General features: G+C 31.2%; 1 protein-coding gene across 1 annotated transcript; it reads right to left on the reverse strand.

The window, feature by feature from the left end:
• Positions 1-14,012: 14,012 nt before the first annotated feature.
• LOC133703656 (probable 2' cyclic ADP-D-ribose synthase BdTIR) lies at positions 14,013-14,785 on the reverse strand. Its single transcript, XM_062128269.1, has 2 exons — positions 14,295-14,785; positions 14,013-14,127 (listed from the first exon to the last, which is right to left on the reverse strand). The coding sequence occupies exons 1-2, from the start codon at positions 14,783-14,785 to the stop codon at positions 14,013-14,015; spliced, it is 606 nt and encodes a 201-aa protein (XP_061984253.1).
• Between the last annotated feature and the right edge of the window lie 3,007 nt (positions 14,786-17,792).

The raw sequence follows: 17,792 nt of genomic DNA on the forward strand, positions 1-17,792 counted from the left end.
TTCAAATAAAAAATACTTTGAAAAAAAATCATTACCATAATACCAAACAAGCTCTTAAAAAACATACATTAAGTTGTCTTATGCCATTAACTCTAAAACTTGTGAAGAAAATACTATAGCTTTTTTATATATGTTTTTTTTTTCATTTTTGTTTTGTCTCTCCCCACATTTTTTCTCGTTTTCCCTTTTTTTCTGGGTTTAGTGTTTTTTTTGTTTTTTTTCTTTGTTTCCCAATATTTTTTTTTATTATTGTTTTTTTTGTTAAATTATCTTTGTCGATCTTTTTTTTAATATTGAACTGGTTAAATTATTACATTATTTCCTTATATAGTTTTTTCTTCTTTTTTTTTTTTTTCAAAATGGCCTTTGTGAATTTTATTTTTTCCATATTAAGCTGGTTGAGAATTTTGCTTCATCATTTTTTTCTTTAAAACACTATGATTGTTGCAATGTTTCCCCCATAAAGTTTTTGTTTTGCTATAGTGTTTCTCCATATGTTTTTTTTTAAATTATCTTTGTCGACTTTTTTTAATATTGAGATGGTTGGGAATTTAGCTTTAACTTTCACCACATGTTTTTTTTTCCATTGTTTTTTCTTTTTTTCCCAAAATTGTCTTCTTCTTTTTTCCATTTTTTTGTGTTTTTTTTTCAGAATTGTTTTTGTTGATTTTATTTTTTTAATATAGAGTTGGTTGGGAATTTAGCTTTATAGTTTTTTTAAAAAAAAACATTATAGATTGCTACAGTGTTTCCCCACATGGTTTTTTTTATGATTTTTTTGTTTTTTTTCCAGAATTGTCTTTGTTGATTTTATTTTTTTCATATTGAGTTGGTTGAGAATTTAGTTTCGTAGTTTTTGTCTTTAAAACACCATGTATTGCTACAGTGTTCCCCCACATGATTTTTTTCTGTTATGAATTTTTTCAAAATTATCTTTCTCAATTTTATTATTTTTAATATTGAGCTGATTAAGAATTACAACTGTAGATTTCCTCATGAAACACTATAGATTGCTACAGTATTTCCCTGAATGGTTTTTTTTCCTTTCGTTTTTTTTTGTTATGATTTTTTTTCAAAATTTTATTTGTTCATTTTATTTTTTAAATATTAAACTAGTTAAGAATTTACTTTTGTAGTTTTTTCCTTGAAAACATTGTGGATTGCAATAATTTTTCTCCACATAATTTTTTTAATTTTTTCCACAAACCTATAACAACGCACAGGCATGCCACAAGCCCGCGACATTGGGCAGACATGACATCTAGTGCTATAACTAATTATTGTTCTCTTTTCAAGTCAAAACATACATGGTATCCATGAGCATGACTTTTTCTTGGAATTATTTTGTTATTGCAATTTTGTTATTTTGTTAATGGTTTTCCATTTCAAAGTAGAAAAAGATATACACAAAATAGAAGATAATAGATGTTTGACCCATGTTTCACCCGCGGGTTAGATATTTTTTTCTCAAAAAAAATTTATATATAAACTTTTTCAACATGTTTTTGTATTTAAAAACATTTATACATATATGTAATCAATTAAATTTAGAACTATGTGTGTTAATAAGTGAAAAGAAACCATAAACGATGACTAAAAATAAAAACTAGAAAAATCAAGAGACATGTGTAGATCAAGATATTTAATTTCGCAAGACATGATATTTACACGGTTATATTTGATAAATTTATTAATTAAAATAATTTTTTATTCAATCATATGATAATAAAAATAGACACACATATTAAATTGATTGAATAAAATAAAAAGAAAAAATAATAATATGTAAGGATGCATATATTAGAAATATTATTTTCAAATAAATTTCTTTTTATTTTCAAAAATAAATTTCATCTATACCAAATATTAAAAAAATATAGATTAATCAGAAAAATTTCCTAAAAAATTAAATGCATAATTAAAAATAATTGTTATTTCAAATAGGCTTTCTAAATAACTTAAAAGAGAGAAGATATATTAATCTAAATATAAATACAAATCAGATTAAGATTAATTTAAAAAATAGAAACAAAAAAGAGAAAACATTTCTTAAACAAAAAAAAGTGAACAGTGTAATCCACAGTAAAACTTGTGGGGTAAACCTGGACTATGAACTCAATTGAATTTAATATTTTTTTTCCTCTTAAATTTATAACAAACCTAAAAAAAATAAACAATATCATCCACAGTAAAACATGAAGGGGTGAACAGTGCGGCGCTGCACAGTGTTCACCTTAAATATTTTTCCTTTAAATTTATAGCAAAACCTTAAAAAAAACAATGACCAATGTCGTTCACAATAAAATATGAGAGGGTGAACAGTGTGTCTGCACAGTGTTCACCTCACACGTCTTAGTTTATTTAGGGTGAGCCCAGACCATGAACTCAACCAATATCAATCTTATTATTTCTCATGGTCAATATCGTTATTTTGTGATGTTTATCGATGACTATAGTCGATTTACTTGGATCTACTTTCTTCATTCTAAAGCTGACGTGTTCTTTGTTTCTTAAAAATTTGTTGCGCTTGTTGAGATACAGTTTTGTACTTGTATCAAAACCTTACGCTTCGACTCAGCAGGGAATACATGTCTCATTCCTTTTAGGCTTTTCATCAACAAAAAGGGATTATTTATCAGCGTTTTTATCCTTATACCCCTCAACAAAATGGTGTCCTTAAGCGTAAGAATCGTCATATCTTAGATGTCATTCACTGATTGATTCGTCTGTACCTTCTATGTTCTGGGTAGAAGCTTTATCTACTACTATTTATTTGATCAATAGTTTGCCTATTGCCACTCTAAATTATGATTCTTCCTATTTTTGATTATTTGGTATATCTCTTGAGTATCAATCCTTCCACACTTTTAGGTGTGTTTATTTTGTTCATTTGCCACCTGTTGATCGTCATAAGCTTGATGCCTAATATGTCACGTGTGATTTTTATGGGATATAGCCTTACTTAGAAAGGATTTGTTTGTTATGATGATAATGCAAACAAATTTCGGATCTCCCGGAATGTGATTTTCTTTGAAAATCAATATTTCTTTCAGTCTCAGGTTATTTTTGATCCTCTTATTACTCTTCTACCTACTTTTGATGTTTACCTTCTTCTATTAAGTAATTTAAACCAGGTGTAGTGTATTATAGACATCCTTCTTCAATGCCTTTTCCAGATATTGATCTGTCATCTGATTCTATGTTTCATACACTTCGACGTCCCATTTGGGTTACACATCCACCAGATAGGTATGGTTTTTCTCATACCTTGCTTACTGCAACTCTAGACATTATTTCAGTTCCTCACTCTTATACTCAGGCAGCCACTTAAGCATATTAGCAACAAGCCATGCAAGAAGAAATCCAAGCTCTCCAAGACAATCACACTTGGGATATTGTGACTTGCCCGTCAGGTGTCAAACCTAATGGTTGTAAAAGGGTATACTTAGTCAAGTTTCGTTCTGATGGGTCACTCGATCGATATAAGGCCCGTCTCATGGCCTTTGGGAATTGACAGGAGTATGGTATTGATTATGAGAATACATTTGCATCTGTTGCTAAAATGACTACTGTAAGGACTATCTTGGCACTTACTACATCATAAGGGTGGTCTCTCCGGTAAATAGATGAGAAGAATGCTTCTCTACATAGGGATTTTAAGGTAGAAATCTATATATCTCTACCTCCCGGTATGGTTGCTACACCTTCCTTAGAGGTTTGTCGACTGCGTCAATATTTGTATGGGTTGAAACAAGCTCCGCATGTGTGGTTTGATAAATTTTATCTACTCTGCCTGGTTTTCACTTTACTCAGAGTCAGTTTGATTCCTCTTTGTTTCTTTGCAAGACGTTTGCAGGAATTGTGTTGCTTTTAATATATGTTAACGATATTGAGATTACTAGCTCCGATATTGTGTTACTTACGCAATTACAACAACATCTCAAAGCCTCTTTTCACATGAAAGATCATAGTCCCTTGCAGTATTTTTTTGGCCTTAAGGTGCAATTTATTCTAACTGGTACATTGTTACACCGACACAAATACACAGAGGAAGTAATTTTATTAGCTAGCCTCCAATTAGGTAATTTCATTTTTACTCTTTTAGAGGTAAATCTTAAGATTAGTCAAGAGAAAGACGACCTCCTATTAGATCCATCCTTGTATCGGCAACTTGTTGAGAGTTTGAACTACTTAACGATTACTCGTCTTGACATTTTTTTTGTTGTGCAACAGATCAGTCAATTTATGCAGGCCCTTTGAATCTTCACCTAGCTATTGTTTATTGTATTATCCGATATTTGAAGGGCACCTCTACACGTGGGTTATTGTTTCCTAAGGAATCTTTCTTATAGTTGGTGGGGTTTAGTGACGCTGACTGGGTTGGCTATATAAATACTTGTTGCTCTGTTACTAGCTAGTGCATGTTTTTAGACAATGCACTCATTTCTTGGAAGAGTAAGAAGCAAGATAAAGTTTCCAAGTCCTCCAGTAAGCTTGAATATCGCGCTATATCTTCTGCCTGCTCCAAGATCACTTGGCTTCGTGGGTTATTGGGTGAACTTGGTTTTCCTCAACAACATTCCACTCCTCTTTATGTTGATAATATCAGTGTTATTCAGATCATCACTATTCCATATGTGAATCCTTTGACCGACATGTGATTAATCTTCCTCACATTTCCACCGAATATCAAACTACAAACATCTTTACTAAAGCTCTTTCTCGACACCGACATCAGTTCTTGATGACAAATTGATGCTTCTTACTCTACCAATATCAATTTGAGAGGGTTTGTTACAGAGATAATTTAAGGATTTGATTTGTACTATTTCAGGGATGTTTACTTACCTTGTATAGCATTTAGGTGTTGAAAACCTGCTATTAATACTTACCTTGTATAGCATTTGGGTGCTGGAAATCTACCATTAATTATGTAAATCTTCTCTATATAATAAAGGGAAACCCTATGGAAAGGGCATTCAGACCAATTCTGACAATCTCAGATCGTCACAACTCTTTAGTGGAGCTTCCAAACTTCATGTTATCTCTAAGAAGACCTTTGATCTCCCATTCATCAATGTGATCTTAGATCATTATAACTCCCAAATGGAGCTTTTGGGCCTCATGCTATCATTAGAAAGACATTAGGTCTCTCACTTGCCAATGTGATCTCGGATCTTTGACTCTATAATAGAGCCACGGGGCCTCAACACCATCGTCAAGAATTACTCGAGGGTTAACTATAAAAAAGAGATTACTTTGAGTTTTGGTTGGGGGATAATAATCCTAGAACAACAAGGTTTTAGTTTTAGCAAAAAAAAAAATCCAGGTATAAACTTCCTTTTTGTGTCCTGTTTTAAACATGAATTCCTCAAAGTATACGTTCCATTAAGAGTAATTTTCCAATTATGTTTTTCTACTTTTATTCTCTTAAAACCAAATGGTTACTTGTATGGAAGACATTAGCTCCTCCACCCTTAGAGACCTTGGATATATACATAGGGCTTCGGACCCTAAAAGAGAAATTAAAAGTACTTAGTACAAGTATAAAACCTCACAGAACCAAGAATAATTACTAAAGATTACTACACTCTGTCATGATCAAACTCCTCATTTAAATCTTTATCACACTTTTTTGCTAAGTACTGGTTATGGGCAGCAGTTACAACTTATACTAGAAATATCTTGGCAGAAATCAGGGATGAGGTTAGAATGAAATATAGAATAGAAGTCGACCATTACCTCTTCGATAGATTAAAGAAATAAAGGTTGGTTATAGATGCAAACACCTTATCCTTAAAGGGTAGATCTAAGGTATGAGCCCCCTAAATATCATGAGAAATTCATTAAGAAGGTCCCTCAATGCCCTTAGTCAAGCATATTCCACGTGTTTGCTTTGGTAGTCTTTAGTTTCACCTTCGGAATCTTGTTGGATTGCTTAAGTAAGGATACTTCTAAGTCTGATAGGTGAACCCATTCCAAGGCAAAACTTAGTTGGGTAACTTGATGGTCCCTGTCGTCCATCAACTTAATCATTTTATCCTTGAATTATAAATCATTTATTTTTATTAAAAAAACATATATTTTTGTTAATGTAAAAATAGAATTCATAAATTATCTACCTAGTAACATCAGTAGCTTGTAAGAATTACATGATACACAAGACTTATGAGGAATAACATGTCCATTATGCTGGCAAAAGAAAAAAAAGATATCAAAGAAATGGTTATGAAATGATTAGGCATAGCTATTAAATTGTTAAAGATGAAATTATATTACATAGATAGATATAGGCATAGCTATGTCTAGTTAAAGATTGAAATGTGGTTTTGTAGGTGGGAATGAAAATAAGTTGGCTATGGCTGCAAGGTTAATCAATGATTATCAAGATCCAGGGGAAAACGAAAAACAAAACAAAAAAAACCCTTAGCAATTTAAGACAAAACCAGTAATGCAACCTACCTCAAGTAGGATGCTTAAGGGGTGATAATATCTTCTCTTTTGTGTAACTAGTCATGTACTATAAAATATTTGTTGACTAGTTAGGGTCTCTAGTGACCATAATATTAGGTAGCAACTCTTTAAACAAGACATTTTCCTGCTAAGAACAAGATGTTAGATATCTGTTCTTCTTTATTGAAATTTTTAAAGGTCACTGCGATGTCGGGTGACCTAAATTTCAAATTATTTTTTTTCATTTTTTTTATTAATATTATTTTTTTAGGAATTTAAAAATTAGGTTATGACAGTTGCCCTCTCATTACAATACTTACTATATTTTCTTTTTATTTTATTTTGGCTTTTTATAGTAAGTATTGTAATGAGGAGGCAACTGTCATGACCTAATTTTTGAATTCCAAAAACAATATTAATAAAAAGAAAATGAACGAAAATAATTTGAAATTTGGATCAAGACAACACAAATTGAAAGCTTGAGGATCAATAAGGATGTAATTATAAATTTGGGAGTCAATTTGGTCAAACATTTGAAGAATTGATAAGTTTGAGGACTTAATTAAACTTGAAATTAGTTTAATTAATGCAATTAGGGACTTAATTGAAGAAATACCAAAGTTTTGGGCTGATTTGGGTCAAAATTGCAAGAAATTAAAGTCCAATGACCAAAGTGAATAGGTAGTGATACTATAGGAGGTTAATTTATTTTTCCAAAGGTAATTTTGAAATAATTAAAAGTTAAAGAGTTAATTAAGGACTAAATTCATTAGTTTGAAAACTAAAGATTGTTTTGTAAATTATGCTGAAATTCAAGGGTCCAATTGCAATTGATCCAGGGGGAAAATTAAAAAAAAAAAAAGAAGGTTTCCATGAATAAGGGCCCAATTGCTAAATGTCAGAAGTTTAGTGGGGCAAATTAAAAATAGCCATTTCAGTTAAGAAAATGGTGTCGTTTTTAAAACCACTGTTCATCACCTTTTTCTTCATCTTAGAGAAGACCGATTCAGCAGGAAGAAGTCGCACCAAACTTCTCGTGGGTCACGTCTCTTACCAAACCAACCAGCTTCCCAATATCCCTTTTCCACACAATGCATCTCCAAATGCCAGAATGGGTCGTTACCAACAGTCCTGCAATGACAGGACTGTTAGTTCCCGTGCTTTTTCTCAAACATGGATGAACATACCTCATTATCTTGAGGCATGAACAGAGGGCATTCTCTTACCTTATAAAAACTATAGAAAAGTCACATATAAAAGGAAAAAAAACAAAAAGAAGCACATAGAGAACCAAAAAACTAGGAGGCAGAGTAAAATAAAGGAGAGGGACTGTAGACTCTCCTTCAAAACTCCAATGACAATTATCAAATGATCACCTCTTAACTTAAACTACACCAACCATACCACCCTTCCCTCATGTTTCATTGCCATTTTGGCAACTCCCCCAGAACAATGTATATATAAAAAAGAACCACAAGAAACCAAAAATAGAGAAAACTTAGAGAACAACACAAAAATAAAAGAAAGCTAGAGAACAAAAGCACAAAGAAAACCAGAGAAGAACGACAAGAGAGAAAAAACAGAAACAGGAGGAAAGAGAGGAGAATTGTCCAGCCAACATTGTCTTTGGGTTTATCCCTAGTACCAGGTTAGCCTTTCATTTTCCCCACTTTCAAAATATAATTACCCTCGTACTGTTGCAAACATGCATGAATAATTCATGCATGCCTGTAACAGTGCCCAGACCGGTGACTAGGTTGGGTCGGCTTGGTTTAGCCCCATCCAATACAGGTGGGCTTGATCCAGCCCAAAAAAGAAAAAAGTGAATTATGCAAAACACACTTTTATGTCATTCCTTTTAGTTTCATTCTTTTTTATGTTGATATCTTGCCAAATTTAGGAACCCTTTTTTATTTATTTGTGGGTTCCTCACGCCTTTTTTTTTATGACTTTACTAAGTATTTGGATTGTAGACTTATTTGGTGAAATGTGAATCTAGTATGCAATACATATTTGTCTTTTCTTTTTTTCTTTCTAAAAAATAATAAAAATATATTTTTTATTTCAATTTAAATTGTATTGGTTTATTCATTGGCGCTAGAGTCAGGAATACCATATATTTATTTTTTTATTACATAATATTTACCAACGCTAGAGTTGGAAATATTTGTAGCCAAATATTCTCTAGCGCCAGAGTCAGGAATATTATAAGCAGACCATAAAAAAAAATGAAACAAAGCAAGCCTTTAGCAATTTAAAACAAAACCAACAATGCAGTCTACCTCAGGTAAGACGCTTAAGAGATGATAATATCTTTCTTCTTGCGTAACCAGTCTCGTACCATAGAATATTTGTTGACCATTTAGGGTTTCTAGTGACCATAATACTAGGTAACGACTACTTAAACAAGACCATTCCTTTTAAGAATAAAATATCAAATATATGTTCTTCTCTATTGAAATTTTTAAAGGTTGTTGTGATGTCAGGTACAACAAGTATCTTGGTATTTGTTTATAGAGGTTGGTTTTTCTTAATGGAGGATCACTTTTACTATAAGGATTTGTCTTTGCTTTTTAAATGCAAAGGAACCTTGCTGAAATAAAAGAGGAAAAATAAAACTCAATGAATAGAAAAGTCACCACTATTATTATAAATTTGCTAAGTCCATCAACCATATTTTCTCAAGAAAATGATTGTTACATAGTTTAGAGTTTATTACAAGAAACTTTTGCTAAGAAAAATATATAAAATAAAGATTTTACAATTAGAGACCTTATAAACTTGAAGTACAAGGATTCTGAAGATATTGGAGTGCACATAAATGACTTTCAAGGGTTCTTAAATCTATTGGCATTGATGAATGTTCAGTTAACAGATGAGGCACAAACGTTAATCTTGTCAAGTTATTACTAAATAGTTAGGAGACTTTGGTGATGTCATTCAATCATCAACTCCAAATGAAAGATCATTTTGAAGATAAGAGAAGTACAATATACTTAATGAAGAGAAAAGGAAAAAAAAAAGATCAACCTCTTCAAAGTTGCATGCATTTATAATAGAAAACCAGGAGAGAAGCCAAAACAAATTTCTTCACAGCAAGGAAGATAAAGAATCTGGTGATACAAAGAGAGAATAAAAGACTAGAGAGACCTTAATCAAGGAAAGGAACATAGTTTATTACTATAACAAGCCTAGAAATTTCTAAATTTATTGTAAAATGTACATAAGATATCGTAATGGTAAAGCTGCATACAAAAATAAAGAAAATGGTATAGCTATAATTCTTTGTAACAGTGATGTTGCTATTATTTAGAATGATGGTTGTGTTAATCTTGCACATCATAATACCATAGGGGTTATAGAGTGATACTGTTATTGTTTAGGATGATGGTTATATCAATCTTACAAGTTAAGATCCCATTTGACTTATGGATTCAACTATATTTTACCACATTACCTCCTAACGTAATTTTTTTTACATCATATACTAGTAGTGATTTTGGTCAAGTTAGGATGTAAAATCAATGAATGGCTAATATTTTAAGCATTTGTGATATTTGGGTATAAACTAATACCAAGTAAAGTTGCTATTAAAATATGTTAGGTTTGTGCCTAATATGTGCCTCATCTTAATCTATAATTGATGAATAAGGCTTCTTTAGAGATAATAGATAGAAGATCTCCAAAATTTCTATGGTTATTGTTAAGAATATAGGTGTCAACATGTCACAAACCAAGATGATTAAAGGGAAAGTGAATAAAATTGAAGATCCTTCACCGACTTATGACATAAGCTACTTAAGCATTTAAGTGAGAAAGGTTTTGAGTTCCTTCTAAGAAAAATCTTCTTTATTTAAAAGGTTTAAAATTGAATACTTGAACTTATTGTTTAGTTGGTAAACATTATAAAGCTGCATTTAATATATCAACTCTATAAAGAAAATCTATTTTTTATTTATTTAGTTTATACTAATATTTGCTTTATGATTGGTAAGTCTTTTAGAGGTGTTGTATACTTTGTTAGTTTTATTAATGATTATTTCAGAAAGATTTATGCCACTTGTTTGAAATCCAAAGATCAAGTCATTGATGTCTTCAATGATTTATACACTAAAGTTGAAATAAAAATCAATCAAAAGTTAAAATGTGTCCAAATAAATAATTATGGTGAATATACGAGTCTATTTTAAGAACTATTGTAAGGAACATGATATTATGCTTAAGAAGATAGTTCCAAATAATCTATAGAAAAATAGAGTAACAACAAGAATGAATAGAACCATTTTTGAAAGGATCATGTTTATGCTTTCTAATGCAAAGTTGTTTAAGTCTTTTTAAGATAAGTCAATCAAGACGGTATTTGTCATGATGAACCTTTTTCTTTTAACTATGATGTACCACAAATAATATAAAAATAAATAAATATCTTTTATATATATTTAAGAGTTTTTGGCTACATAACATTTATACATGTTCTTAGAGGTGTAAAGTATAAGCTTAATAGCAAGATAAAGTATTCTGTTTCCATGGGTTGTGGAGAACATGATTTTAGCTACATATTATAGATTCCTAAAAAGAAGAAAGTCGCTTCTATTATCACAGGTTCAAATCCAAGACCTACTCTATAGTCACCTTTAATTCTTTTTAATAATGGAGGAGATAATAAAATAACAATAGTGGTGATGGTAGTTTGTACTTTAAGATATTAATCTATGATCATGAGCAAATATATATATTATAATTACATGGTTCTTAAAAAAGTAGCCGGTGGATCATTGGAATCTTTGTTTTTATACTTGAACTCGCACGAAAATTTCTAATTGCAATAATTTATAAGAAATTTTTACATGCATGCATGCACATCTACATATATATACATACATTCCTATTTATGTTTATGAGAATCTGTTTAAGGTTATAGATGATATGGAAGCCTTAAATGAGAATTCCATACCTTGTAATGTTTCTAAAATATTTCTGAAGAGACAAAGTTTTACGAATAGCCGCAACATCATATGTACGAAGCTTTTAAAGAATGTTTGATTTTTTATTTAACGACATGGAAAAGGTTAGATAAATACTTTTTGCTTTTTTACACCGAACTCCATGTATAATTACGCTTTAAAGTTTAATTTTCTAGAAGTTAAAATAGCCGTACGTGAAGGTGAAGTTGAAAGGTCGTGAAATTTCAAAATTAGATAATAACATTTAGCTGATGCGTATGGCTGCAACGAAGGACAGAAATACAAGAAGAGGGCCTAATAAAACAAAGATACAGAGGTTGGTTATGAAAAGAAAAGAGAGAAGAAAGAGATAGACGCTAGAACCTCTAGCATAAAGAGGCTGATAGACCCGCTGTCTTATTCATGGAAAGTCTTGTCTCCACCGCTGCCACACACGTGATTTTCCAAAACACGTGTTCTCTCAATGCTACGGAGCCCAGAATGTTGATTATCATCAAATCAAGCACCATTCGATGATCGTACCAGTCAATGCCAAGTCAATTTACAGCCCTTAAAACCCTCCAAAACACACAATCAAGAAAGAAACTCCCTCAACATCAGCATAAACAAAAAAGTCAATTCACAGCACACAAGACTTTGTCCCATTTCTAGAGGGCAATTGCCTCCACCGTGCCTACGCTTTTCGGTGAATTGTCGGTTCAATTCTTTTTCTTTTCTTCTTGGCTATGTCTATATATCCATCTAACTACTACTAAGACACCCTTGTCAAATTCGGTTCAGTCACTAGCTAGGTTGATTCAACAACTTGTTAATTTGAAATTCAATCCTGATATATTGTGTTTGATACTAAATTAATAGTTCATTAACTTTTATAAAACTCCATGACTTAACTTAGATTTTTAATAATTTATAAGATCTAAAAAACAAATTATCCCCTTTTTTCAGTTTTCTATTGATAAAAAAATATTAGCTTGGGAGTTGGGACGTGGAATCTTTACCGGGTCAAACTCTATTTGAGAATGACACTGTAGCAACAAATAAATTTAGTTTTTTAATTATCATTTTAGATTTGACTTTGATAAGAAACTCTCCAGATAAAATATTCACATGACTAAGTGGCATGGACGACAGGCAAGATTGTATGGACGTAAAAGTGAAAACACATAACATATGCGTTATAATTTCTCGATAATTTCATTTCTTTGTTTTGCCTGGAAATTGAACGTCATCTTTAGTTTTATATAGCTTGAATGCTTAGAAGTTAGAGCAACATGAGAATCCGCCAGTGCAAGAATGATGAGTGTGTGTGTGTGTATTTTGGACAGCTTGAGAGAATATTATAAAACGAAAACAATACAAGGCATGCACCGATATATATTATCTAAGCAAGATTTTGATTTTGGTAGGATCGATCGATGTATATGTATATATATATAGTCAAGAACAGGGACGATAACTTGATTGTCGTCATGCATGGAGGATGTTTGTGTGCGGGAATTTATGTCTGCTAGAATAATACAACTACCCTAGCTAAATAACGAGAAGATCGATGATAACAAGTTCAAACATTCGAGGTATATTCCATTTCGGCTCTATTTTTAGCGATGTCCAAGATCCATTGAATTTTGATTATTTTTCCATTTTAGACACGCTAGCTACGTACCCTTTCTACACACACACGCATTCCTTTTATAGCTAAACTTTTAATGTAGATGGATGATCCACTTTCATTTATTACATATTACTCTCCTATTCAATGCGCTCAGTAAATGCAAGAAATTAAAATATTTCTTGAGACACCATCTAATTGTTTATTGTTTAAATTTTGGATTAATTCAACATAGGATTTGTTTTCTTATAAAATAATTATTATTTTAATCCCTCACAGCTATATTATTATAGTTGAATTAAATCGATATATATACAGACTAATTCATCTAATTTCACATCAATTAATCTTTTACTCGTACATATTTTAGGTTTCTAGAAAAGCCCAGGAAGAATTTTATGGCTTTCTTGAAGCTCACCACCGGCCACCTTCACAAAAGCTTCCTGGAAATTTATTAAGGGTGGCTATCTCTCTCCTCTCTTATGTGTCGAATGATTATTTATTAATTTAGGTTTTTTGTCTTCAATGCACGCATGCAGCATCGTGCACCATCTTTCTTTTAGCCGGCCTTTCCATCAGAAGACACAACCAAACACGTACGCTCTAACTTGTTAAATTAATGTAGGCATATTGCTGAGGTATTTTCGCAGCAAAACATCGCCAAGTTCGTTGTTCTAGGGGGGGAGAGAATGCATTCATAAGAACAAAAGAAATGGAATACAAACACAAACATACCAAAAAAAAATTTATTTGAACATGAACATGAACATATGAACATTGTTAGATTTTTACCTCGCTAGCTCTATAGTCTCTGGTCTCTTTGTATTTTGTTTTTTCTATTGTTTACAATTACAAACAACAAAAAAATCTCCGAATGAACAATTGATCGTTACAAAAATTAACAAATGAAAAAATTTCATGCTTATTTAATCAAGTCACGATGCACGTGGTTTTGGATGCATTTTTGTGTGCTTCATCTTGATTTCTCAGAAATAATTCTTCATAAAATATTTACGCTCCTTGTGCGTTTCTTCTCCATCCACCTCGATCAAATTATGTACGACGGCCTCCGCAGCGGTTGTCAAGAATTTAGACCAATCCCTGCATCAAAAAAAAATCAAGATTAGAAACATTTAACCATATATAAATTAATCAGACATTAAAACACTATAGTAGAATGAAATAATAGATAATAATACTAGTAGAAGTAGTTAGTATTTTTTGTTCAACATTTTGTGCTCCAAAGTAATTAAAAATGGTACACATACCCTTCGAGGGTGTCAAATGTAAGTCCAACGGTGTACTTTGCCTCTTCAAGAGCATAGGCAAACCTTTGCAGCTCTTTGGGAGGACAACGCCCGTTATCCTTAACATGAAGCTGAGATGGCTTGACATCACAAAATATAGGTATAACTCTTTTCTTCGTCTCCATTAACAAAGCCAATTCATGGAGGCAAAAGTATGACTCGCAATAACGTGGCGAAAACACTGCAATCCCAACTTTACATTCATGGATAGCTCGATCAATGCTGTCAAATAATTTGTCACCAGGTCTCATGTTCTTGCTATCCAAAAATGGATGGAGCCTGAGTCTAGAAAGATGATCGAAGAGCAACCCGGAGATGGTCCTCTTGGTATCGATGCAACGATGATTAATGAAGACATCACAGGGTGGTCGTTTGAGGGATTGGATTTGGTTGTGGTGGTTCCAGATTTTACGAACCAAGTTCTTGGCTGTCGATGCTGAACGCTGCTGCATGGCTTGATGAAGAAGATGGGCAAACAATAATAACAAAAATCTGTGGACAACAATGTAAAGAACTTGGTCGTATTATTTGTGATTTTTATAAGTCCTTAAACTGGGTTCAACGCGTTAGTATTTATAGATTACAAAGTGAAATTGATAGAAAGACTGAATTTTATTGCTAGCTAGTTTGATTTCAAGGTAGAGAATTCTAAATTTGGACCGATCAGGAGAAAATACCAGGTATTTGATTAGGCAAGACACAGCCAAAAAACAAATAAAAGGAAGTAAAGAGGTTTGAATTATTTGACTCTCTGGGTTTACGTGCATAAACCTTCAAACACGTTTATTATAAATTTTTTTTTTTTTTAAGTCCGCTGACATGGTCACTCTAATTGGTTGTCTGTTATTTTTCAAAATTCAACTTTCTTTTTCCCCCTTTATTGTTTAAGGATTATCTATCAAAGGGTGAATTCTCTTGGCCCCATCACAGTCCTTCGTTGTGGTCCCTGATCATGACTTTTTTTTTTAATTTCTGATTGCTCACCAACATTTTCCCAAGGTTCTGCAATTAATGCGGCTATTAAAGATCTTTTCACCAACCTTGATACTCGTGTCGTTCGAAACATTAAGAAAATGACACTTTTTCTTAAGAACTTGCCACAATAATTAATCCTCTCTTAATTAGATATACGAAAATATTAGTTACTATCTGTTTAATCTTTTTTTATACATTTCAAGCCACTGTGCAAACACCCAAGGGTTAATCAATTAACTCTCCCTTATCTTGTAGTCTATGGATTAATTGGGTTGCGTAACATTGTATTTTAATTTAAACCTAAAATAATTATTTAATCTCAACTTGAACTTTTGGTATGTATTTTCAACATCCAAATCCGACTCGATCCAGTTTTGGATATTTAGTAACCTGGATCCGAACCTAAATATAATAATTTATAACTATTTAGTACACAATTAACTTAGCGTATATGTATGTATTTAAAAAAAAATAATGTTATTCATTTATTTTGGATTGATTTCAGGTTTAAATTCAGATTAAATTAACTAATATTCATTCCTAATCTAAGACTTAATTTTTTATCTATTGAGTTTTAAACAATCCCATAGGGTCTAGAAAATTATCTTTGTTTTCTTGGTTGAAATGACATCTCCCGGACAATATTTTTCACTTTTCCCCATTTTGGAACTTCGTTAATTAATTAATTTGTTGAGGTTGCGATAATTACTTGTAAAATTTTCTATAACATGTTTTTTTGTATTTCTATAGGTTGCGTAAGACACTCAAGTTTTCATTTTGAAAATGAAGTTTCTTTAGAATTGTCGTAGATTCTGTGCAGTTTAAAAAATATTTTTAATTGTATTTTAAAAAAATACATGTTTAATTAAAATTATCATAAAATAGATTTTTAATAGCAAATTAAACAAATAAAAAGCATGCCTCCAAGAATAAAAAGTATTTTATTATAACTTCTACGAAACTATGGTTAATTTAAAATATAATTATATGTGAGATTCAGTGTAAAAAAAAATAGAAATTATTTAACAAAACAAATAATTTTTTTTCTATGATTGTATAAAAAAGCAAAAATTACTACAGTACCAAACCATATTAAAGTCATTAATAAAGTGAGGTCGATGCGCGCATAATTAATTTATACAGTGTGTGTATATATACAGCATGCTGGATGTTAATCTGTGCATGCATGCTGTTGCAAACAAGATTCTGTCTGAACAGATTAAATATTGTCCTGTATCTGTATATATATATATATATATATATATATATATATATATATATATATATATATATATATATAACAGATTAAATATTGTGAATATTGTCGTGTGTGTGTGTGTAGACACACACACACACACACACACACACACACACACACGACAACATTCGACAATATGTAATCTGTTATATATTCAGACAGCATGCAGTTGCAAACAAGATTAGCGATCAGTTTGATATATACTTGTGGTTAGACGTGGTGATGATTGTGCATGCATTAATTCTATTTAAGGTGACAGCTGGTTTTTATTTTCTGTGGAAAATGCGGTACGTATAACCATCTAAATGATTTATAATCTTGCAAGTACCCCTAAAAGTCTCATATGCAATGACTAATTTTTGTTGGTTTATGCATCGATAGATATATATTACCGACATATTGTCAATAAATCTCATATTTCCAAAGGATAATCAGCAGAATTATTGACAACAGATATGTTTCGATGATTATCTTCGTATAAATCAAAACACTTACCAACTTTATGGATTCTCCAATGAAAATTGATGCATTTAACCCACTAAGTTTTTGTTTTTGTTGGTAATTTCATCAATGGAGTGAATAATTTTTTTAATGCTATCACAAAACAATTTGACATTAAACAACATTAAAAAATATCATGCCAAAAATTTAACTTAAATAATACAATTATAAATGTTCAAGAACATTAAAAAGAGGTTGCAGGTGGAGGGGAAAGGGGGAGAAAAATATTCTGAAGGTCCGTAAGGAGAAGGATAATGACCGGACATGTATAAAATCATCTCTTCCAATTACTTATTTTCGTGTTATTCACATTTTACATCTATTTTGGCCCTTAAATCACAAATTTGTTGTTCATTCAACTTCTCAACAGCTCGCAATCTTTATTTTTAGAAGATGTATTATCATAACATATGATTGGTGGAACTTTTTGTTTTTACACTTCACATATAAACATTTAATTCCACCTCCACTAATATTCTTTGGATTTAAAATACAAAATTAATATAATCCTCAATCTATTTACAATAATCTTCCTTATACAACCCTTGTGGTGAATCTCGATACATCCAATAATGATGACAACATTTTTTAATAATATAACAATTAATTCAAAATTCAACTTTGGTAATTAAAAATGAATTCACAATTTAATAATCAATAATAATTTTTTTTACAAAAATGAAATGATCGATGCGTCAAAATATTAACCAATTAAATCCAATTAA

The sequence above is a fragment of the Populus nigra genome, chromosome 9, assembly GCF_951802175.1.
Source record: "Populus nigra chromosome 9, ddPopNigr1.1, whole genome shotgun sequence".
Taxonomy (NCBI): Eukaryota; Viridiplantae; Streptophyta; class Magnoliopsida; order Malpighiales; family Salicaceae; genus Populus; species Populus nigra.

Excerpts from the sequence above, each read along its gene's own strand:
- LOC133703656 (XM_062128269.1), bottom strand. The coding sequence starts at position 14,785 with ATGCAGCAGCGTTCAGCATCGACAGCCAAGAACTTGGTTCGTAAAATC. Across the intron at positions 14,128-14,294 it reads ACATTTGACACCCTCGAAGG|GGATTGGTCTAAATTCTTGA; the intron begins GTATGTGTACCA and ends TTTTTGATGCAG.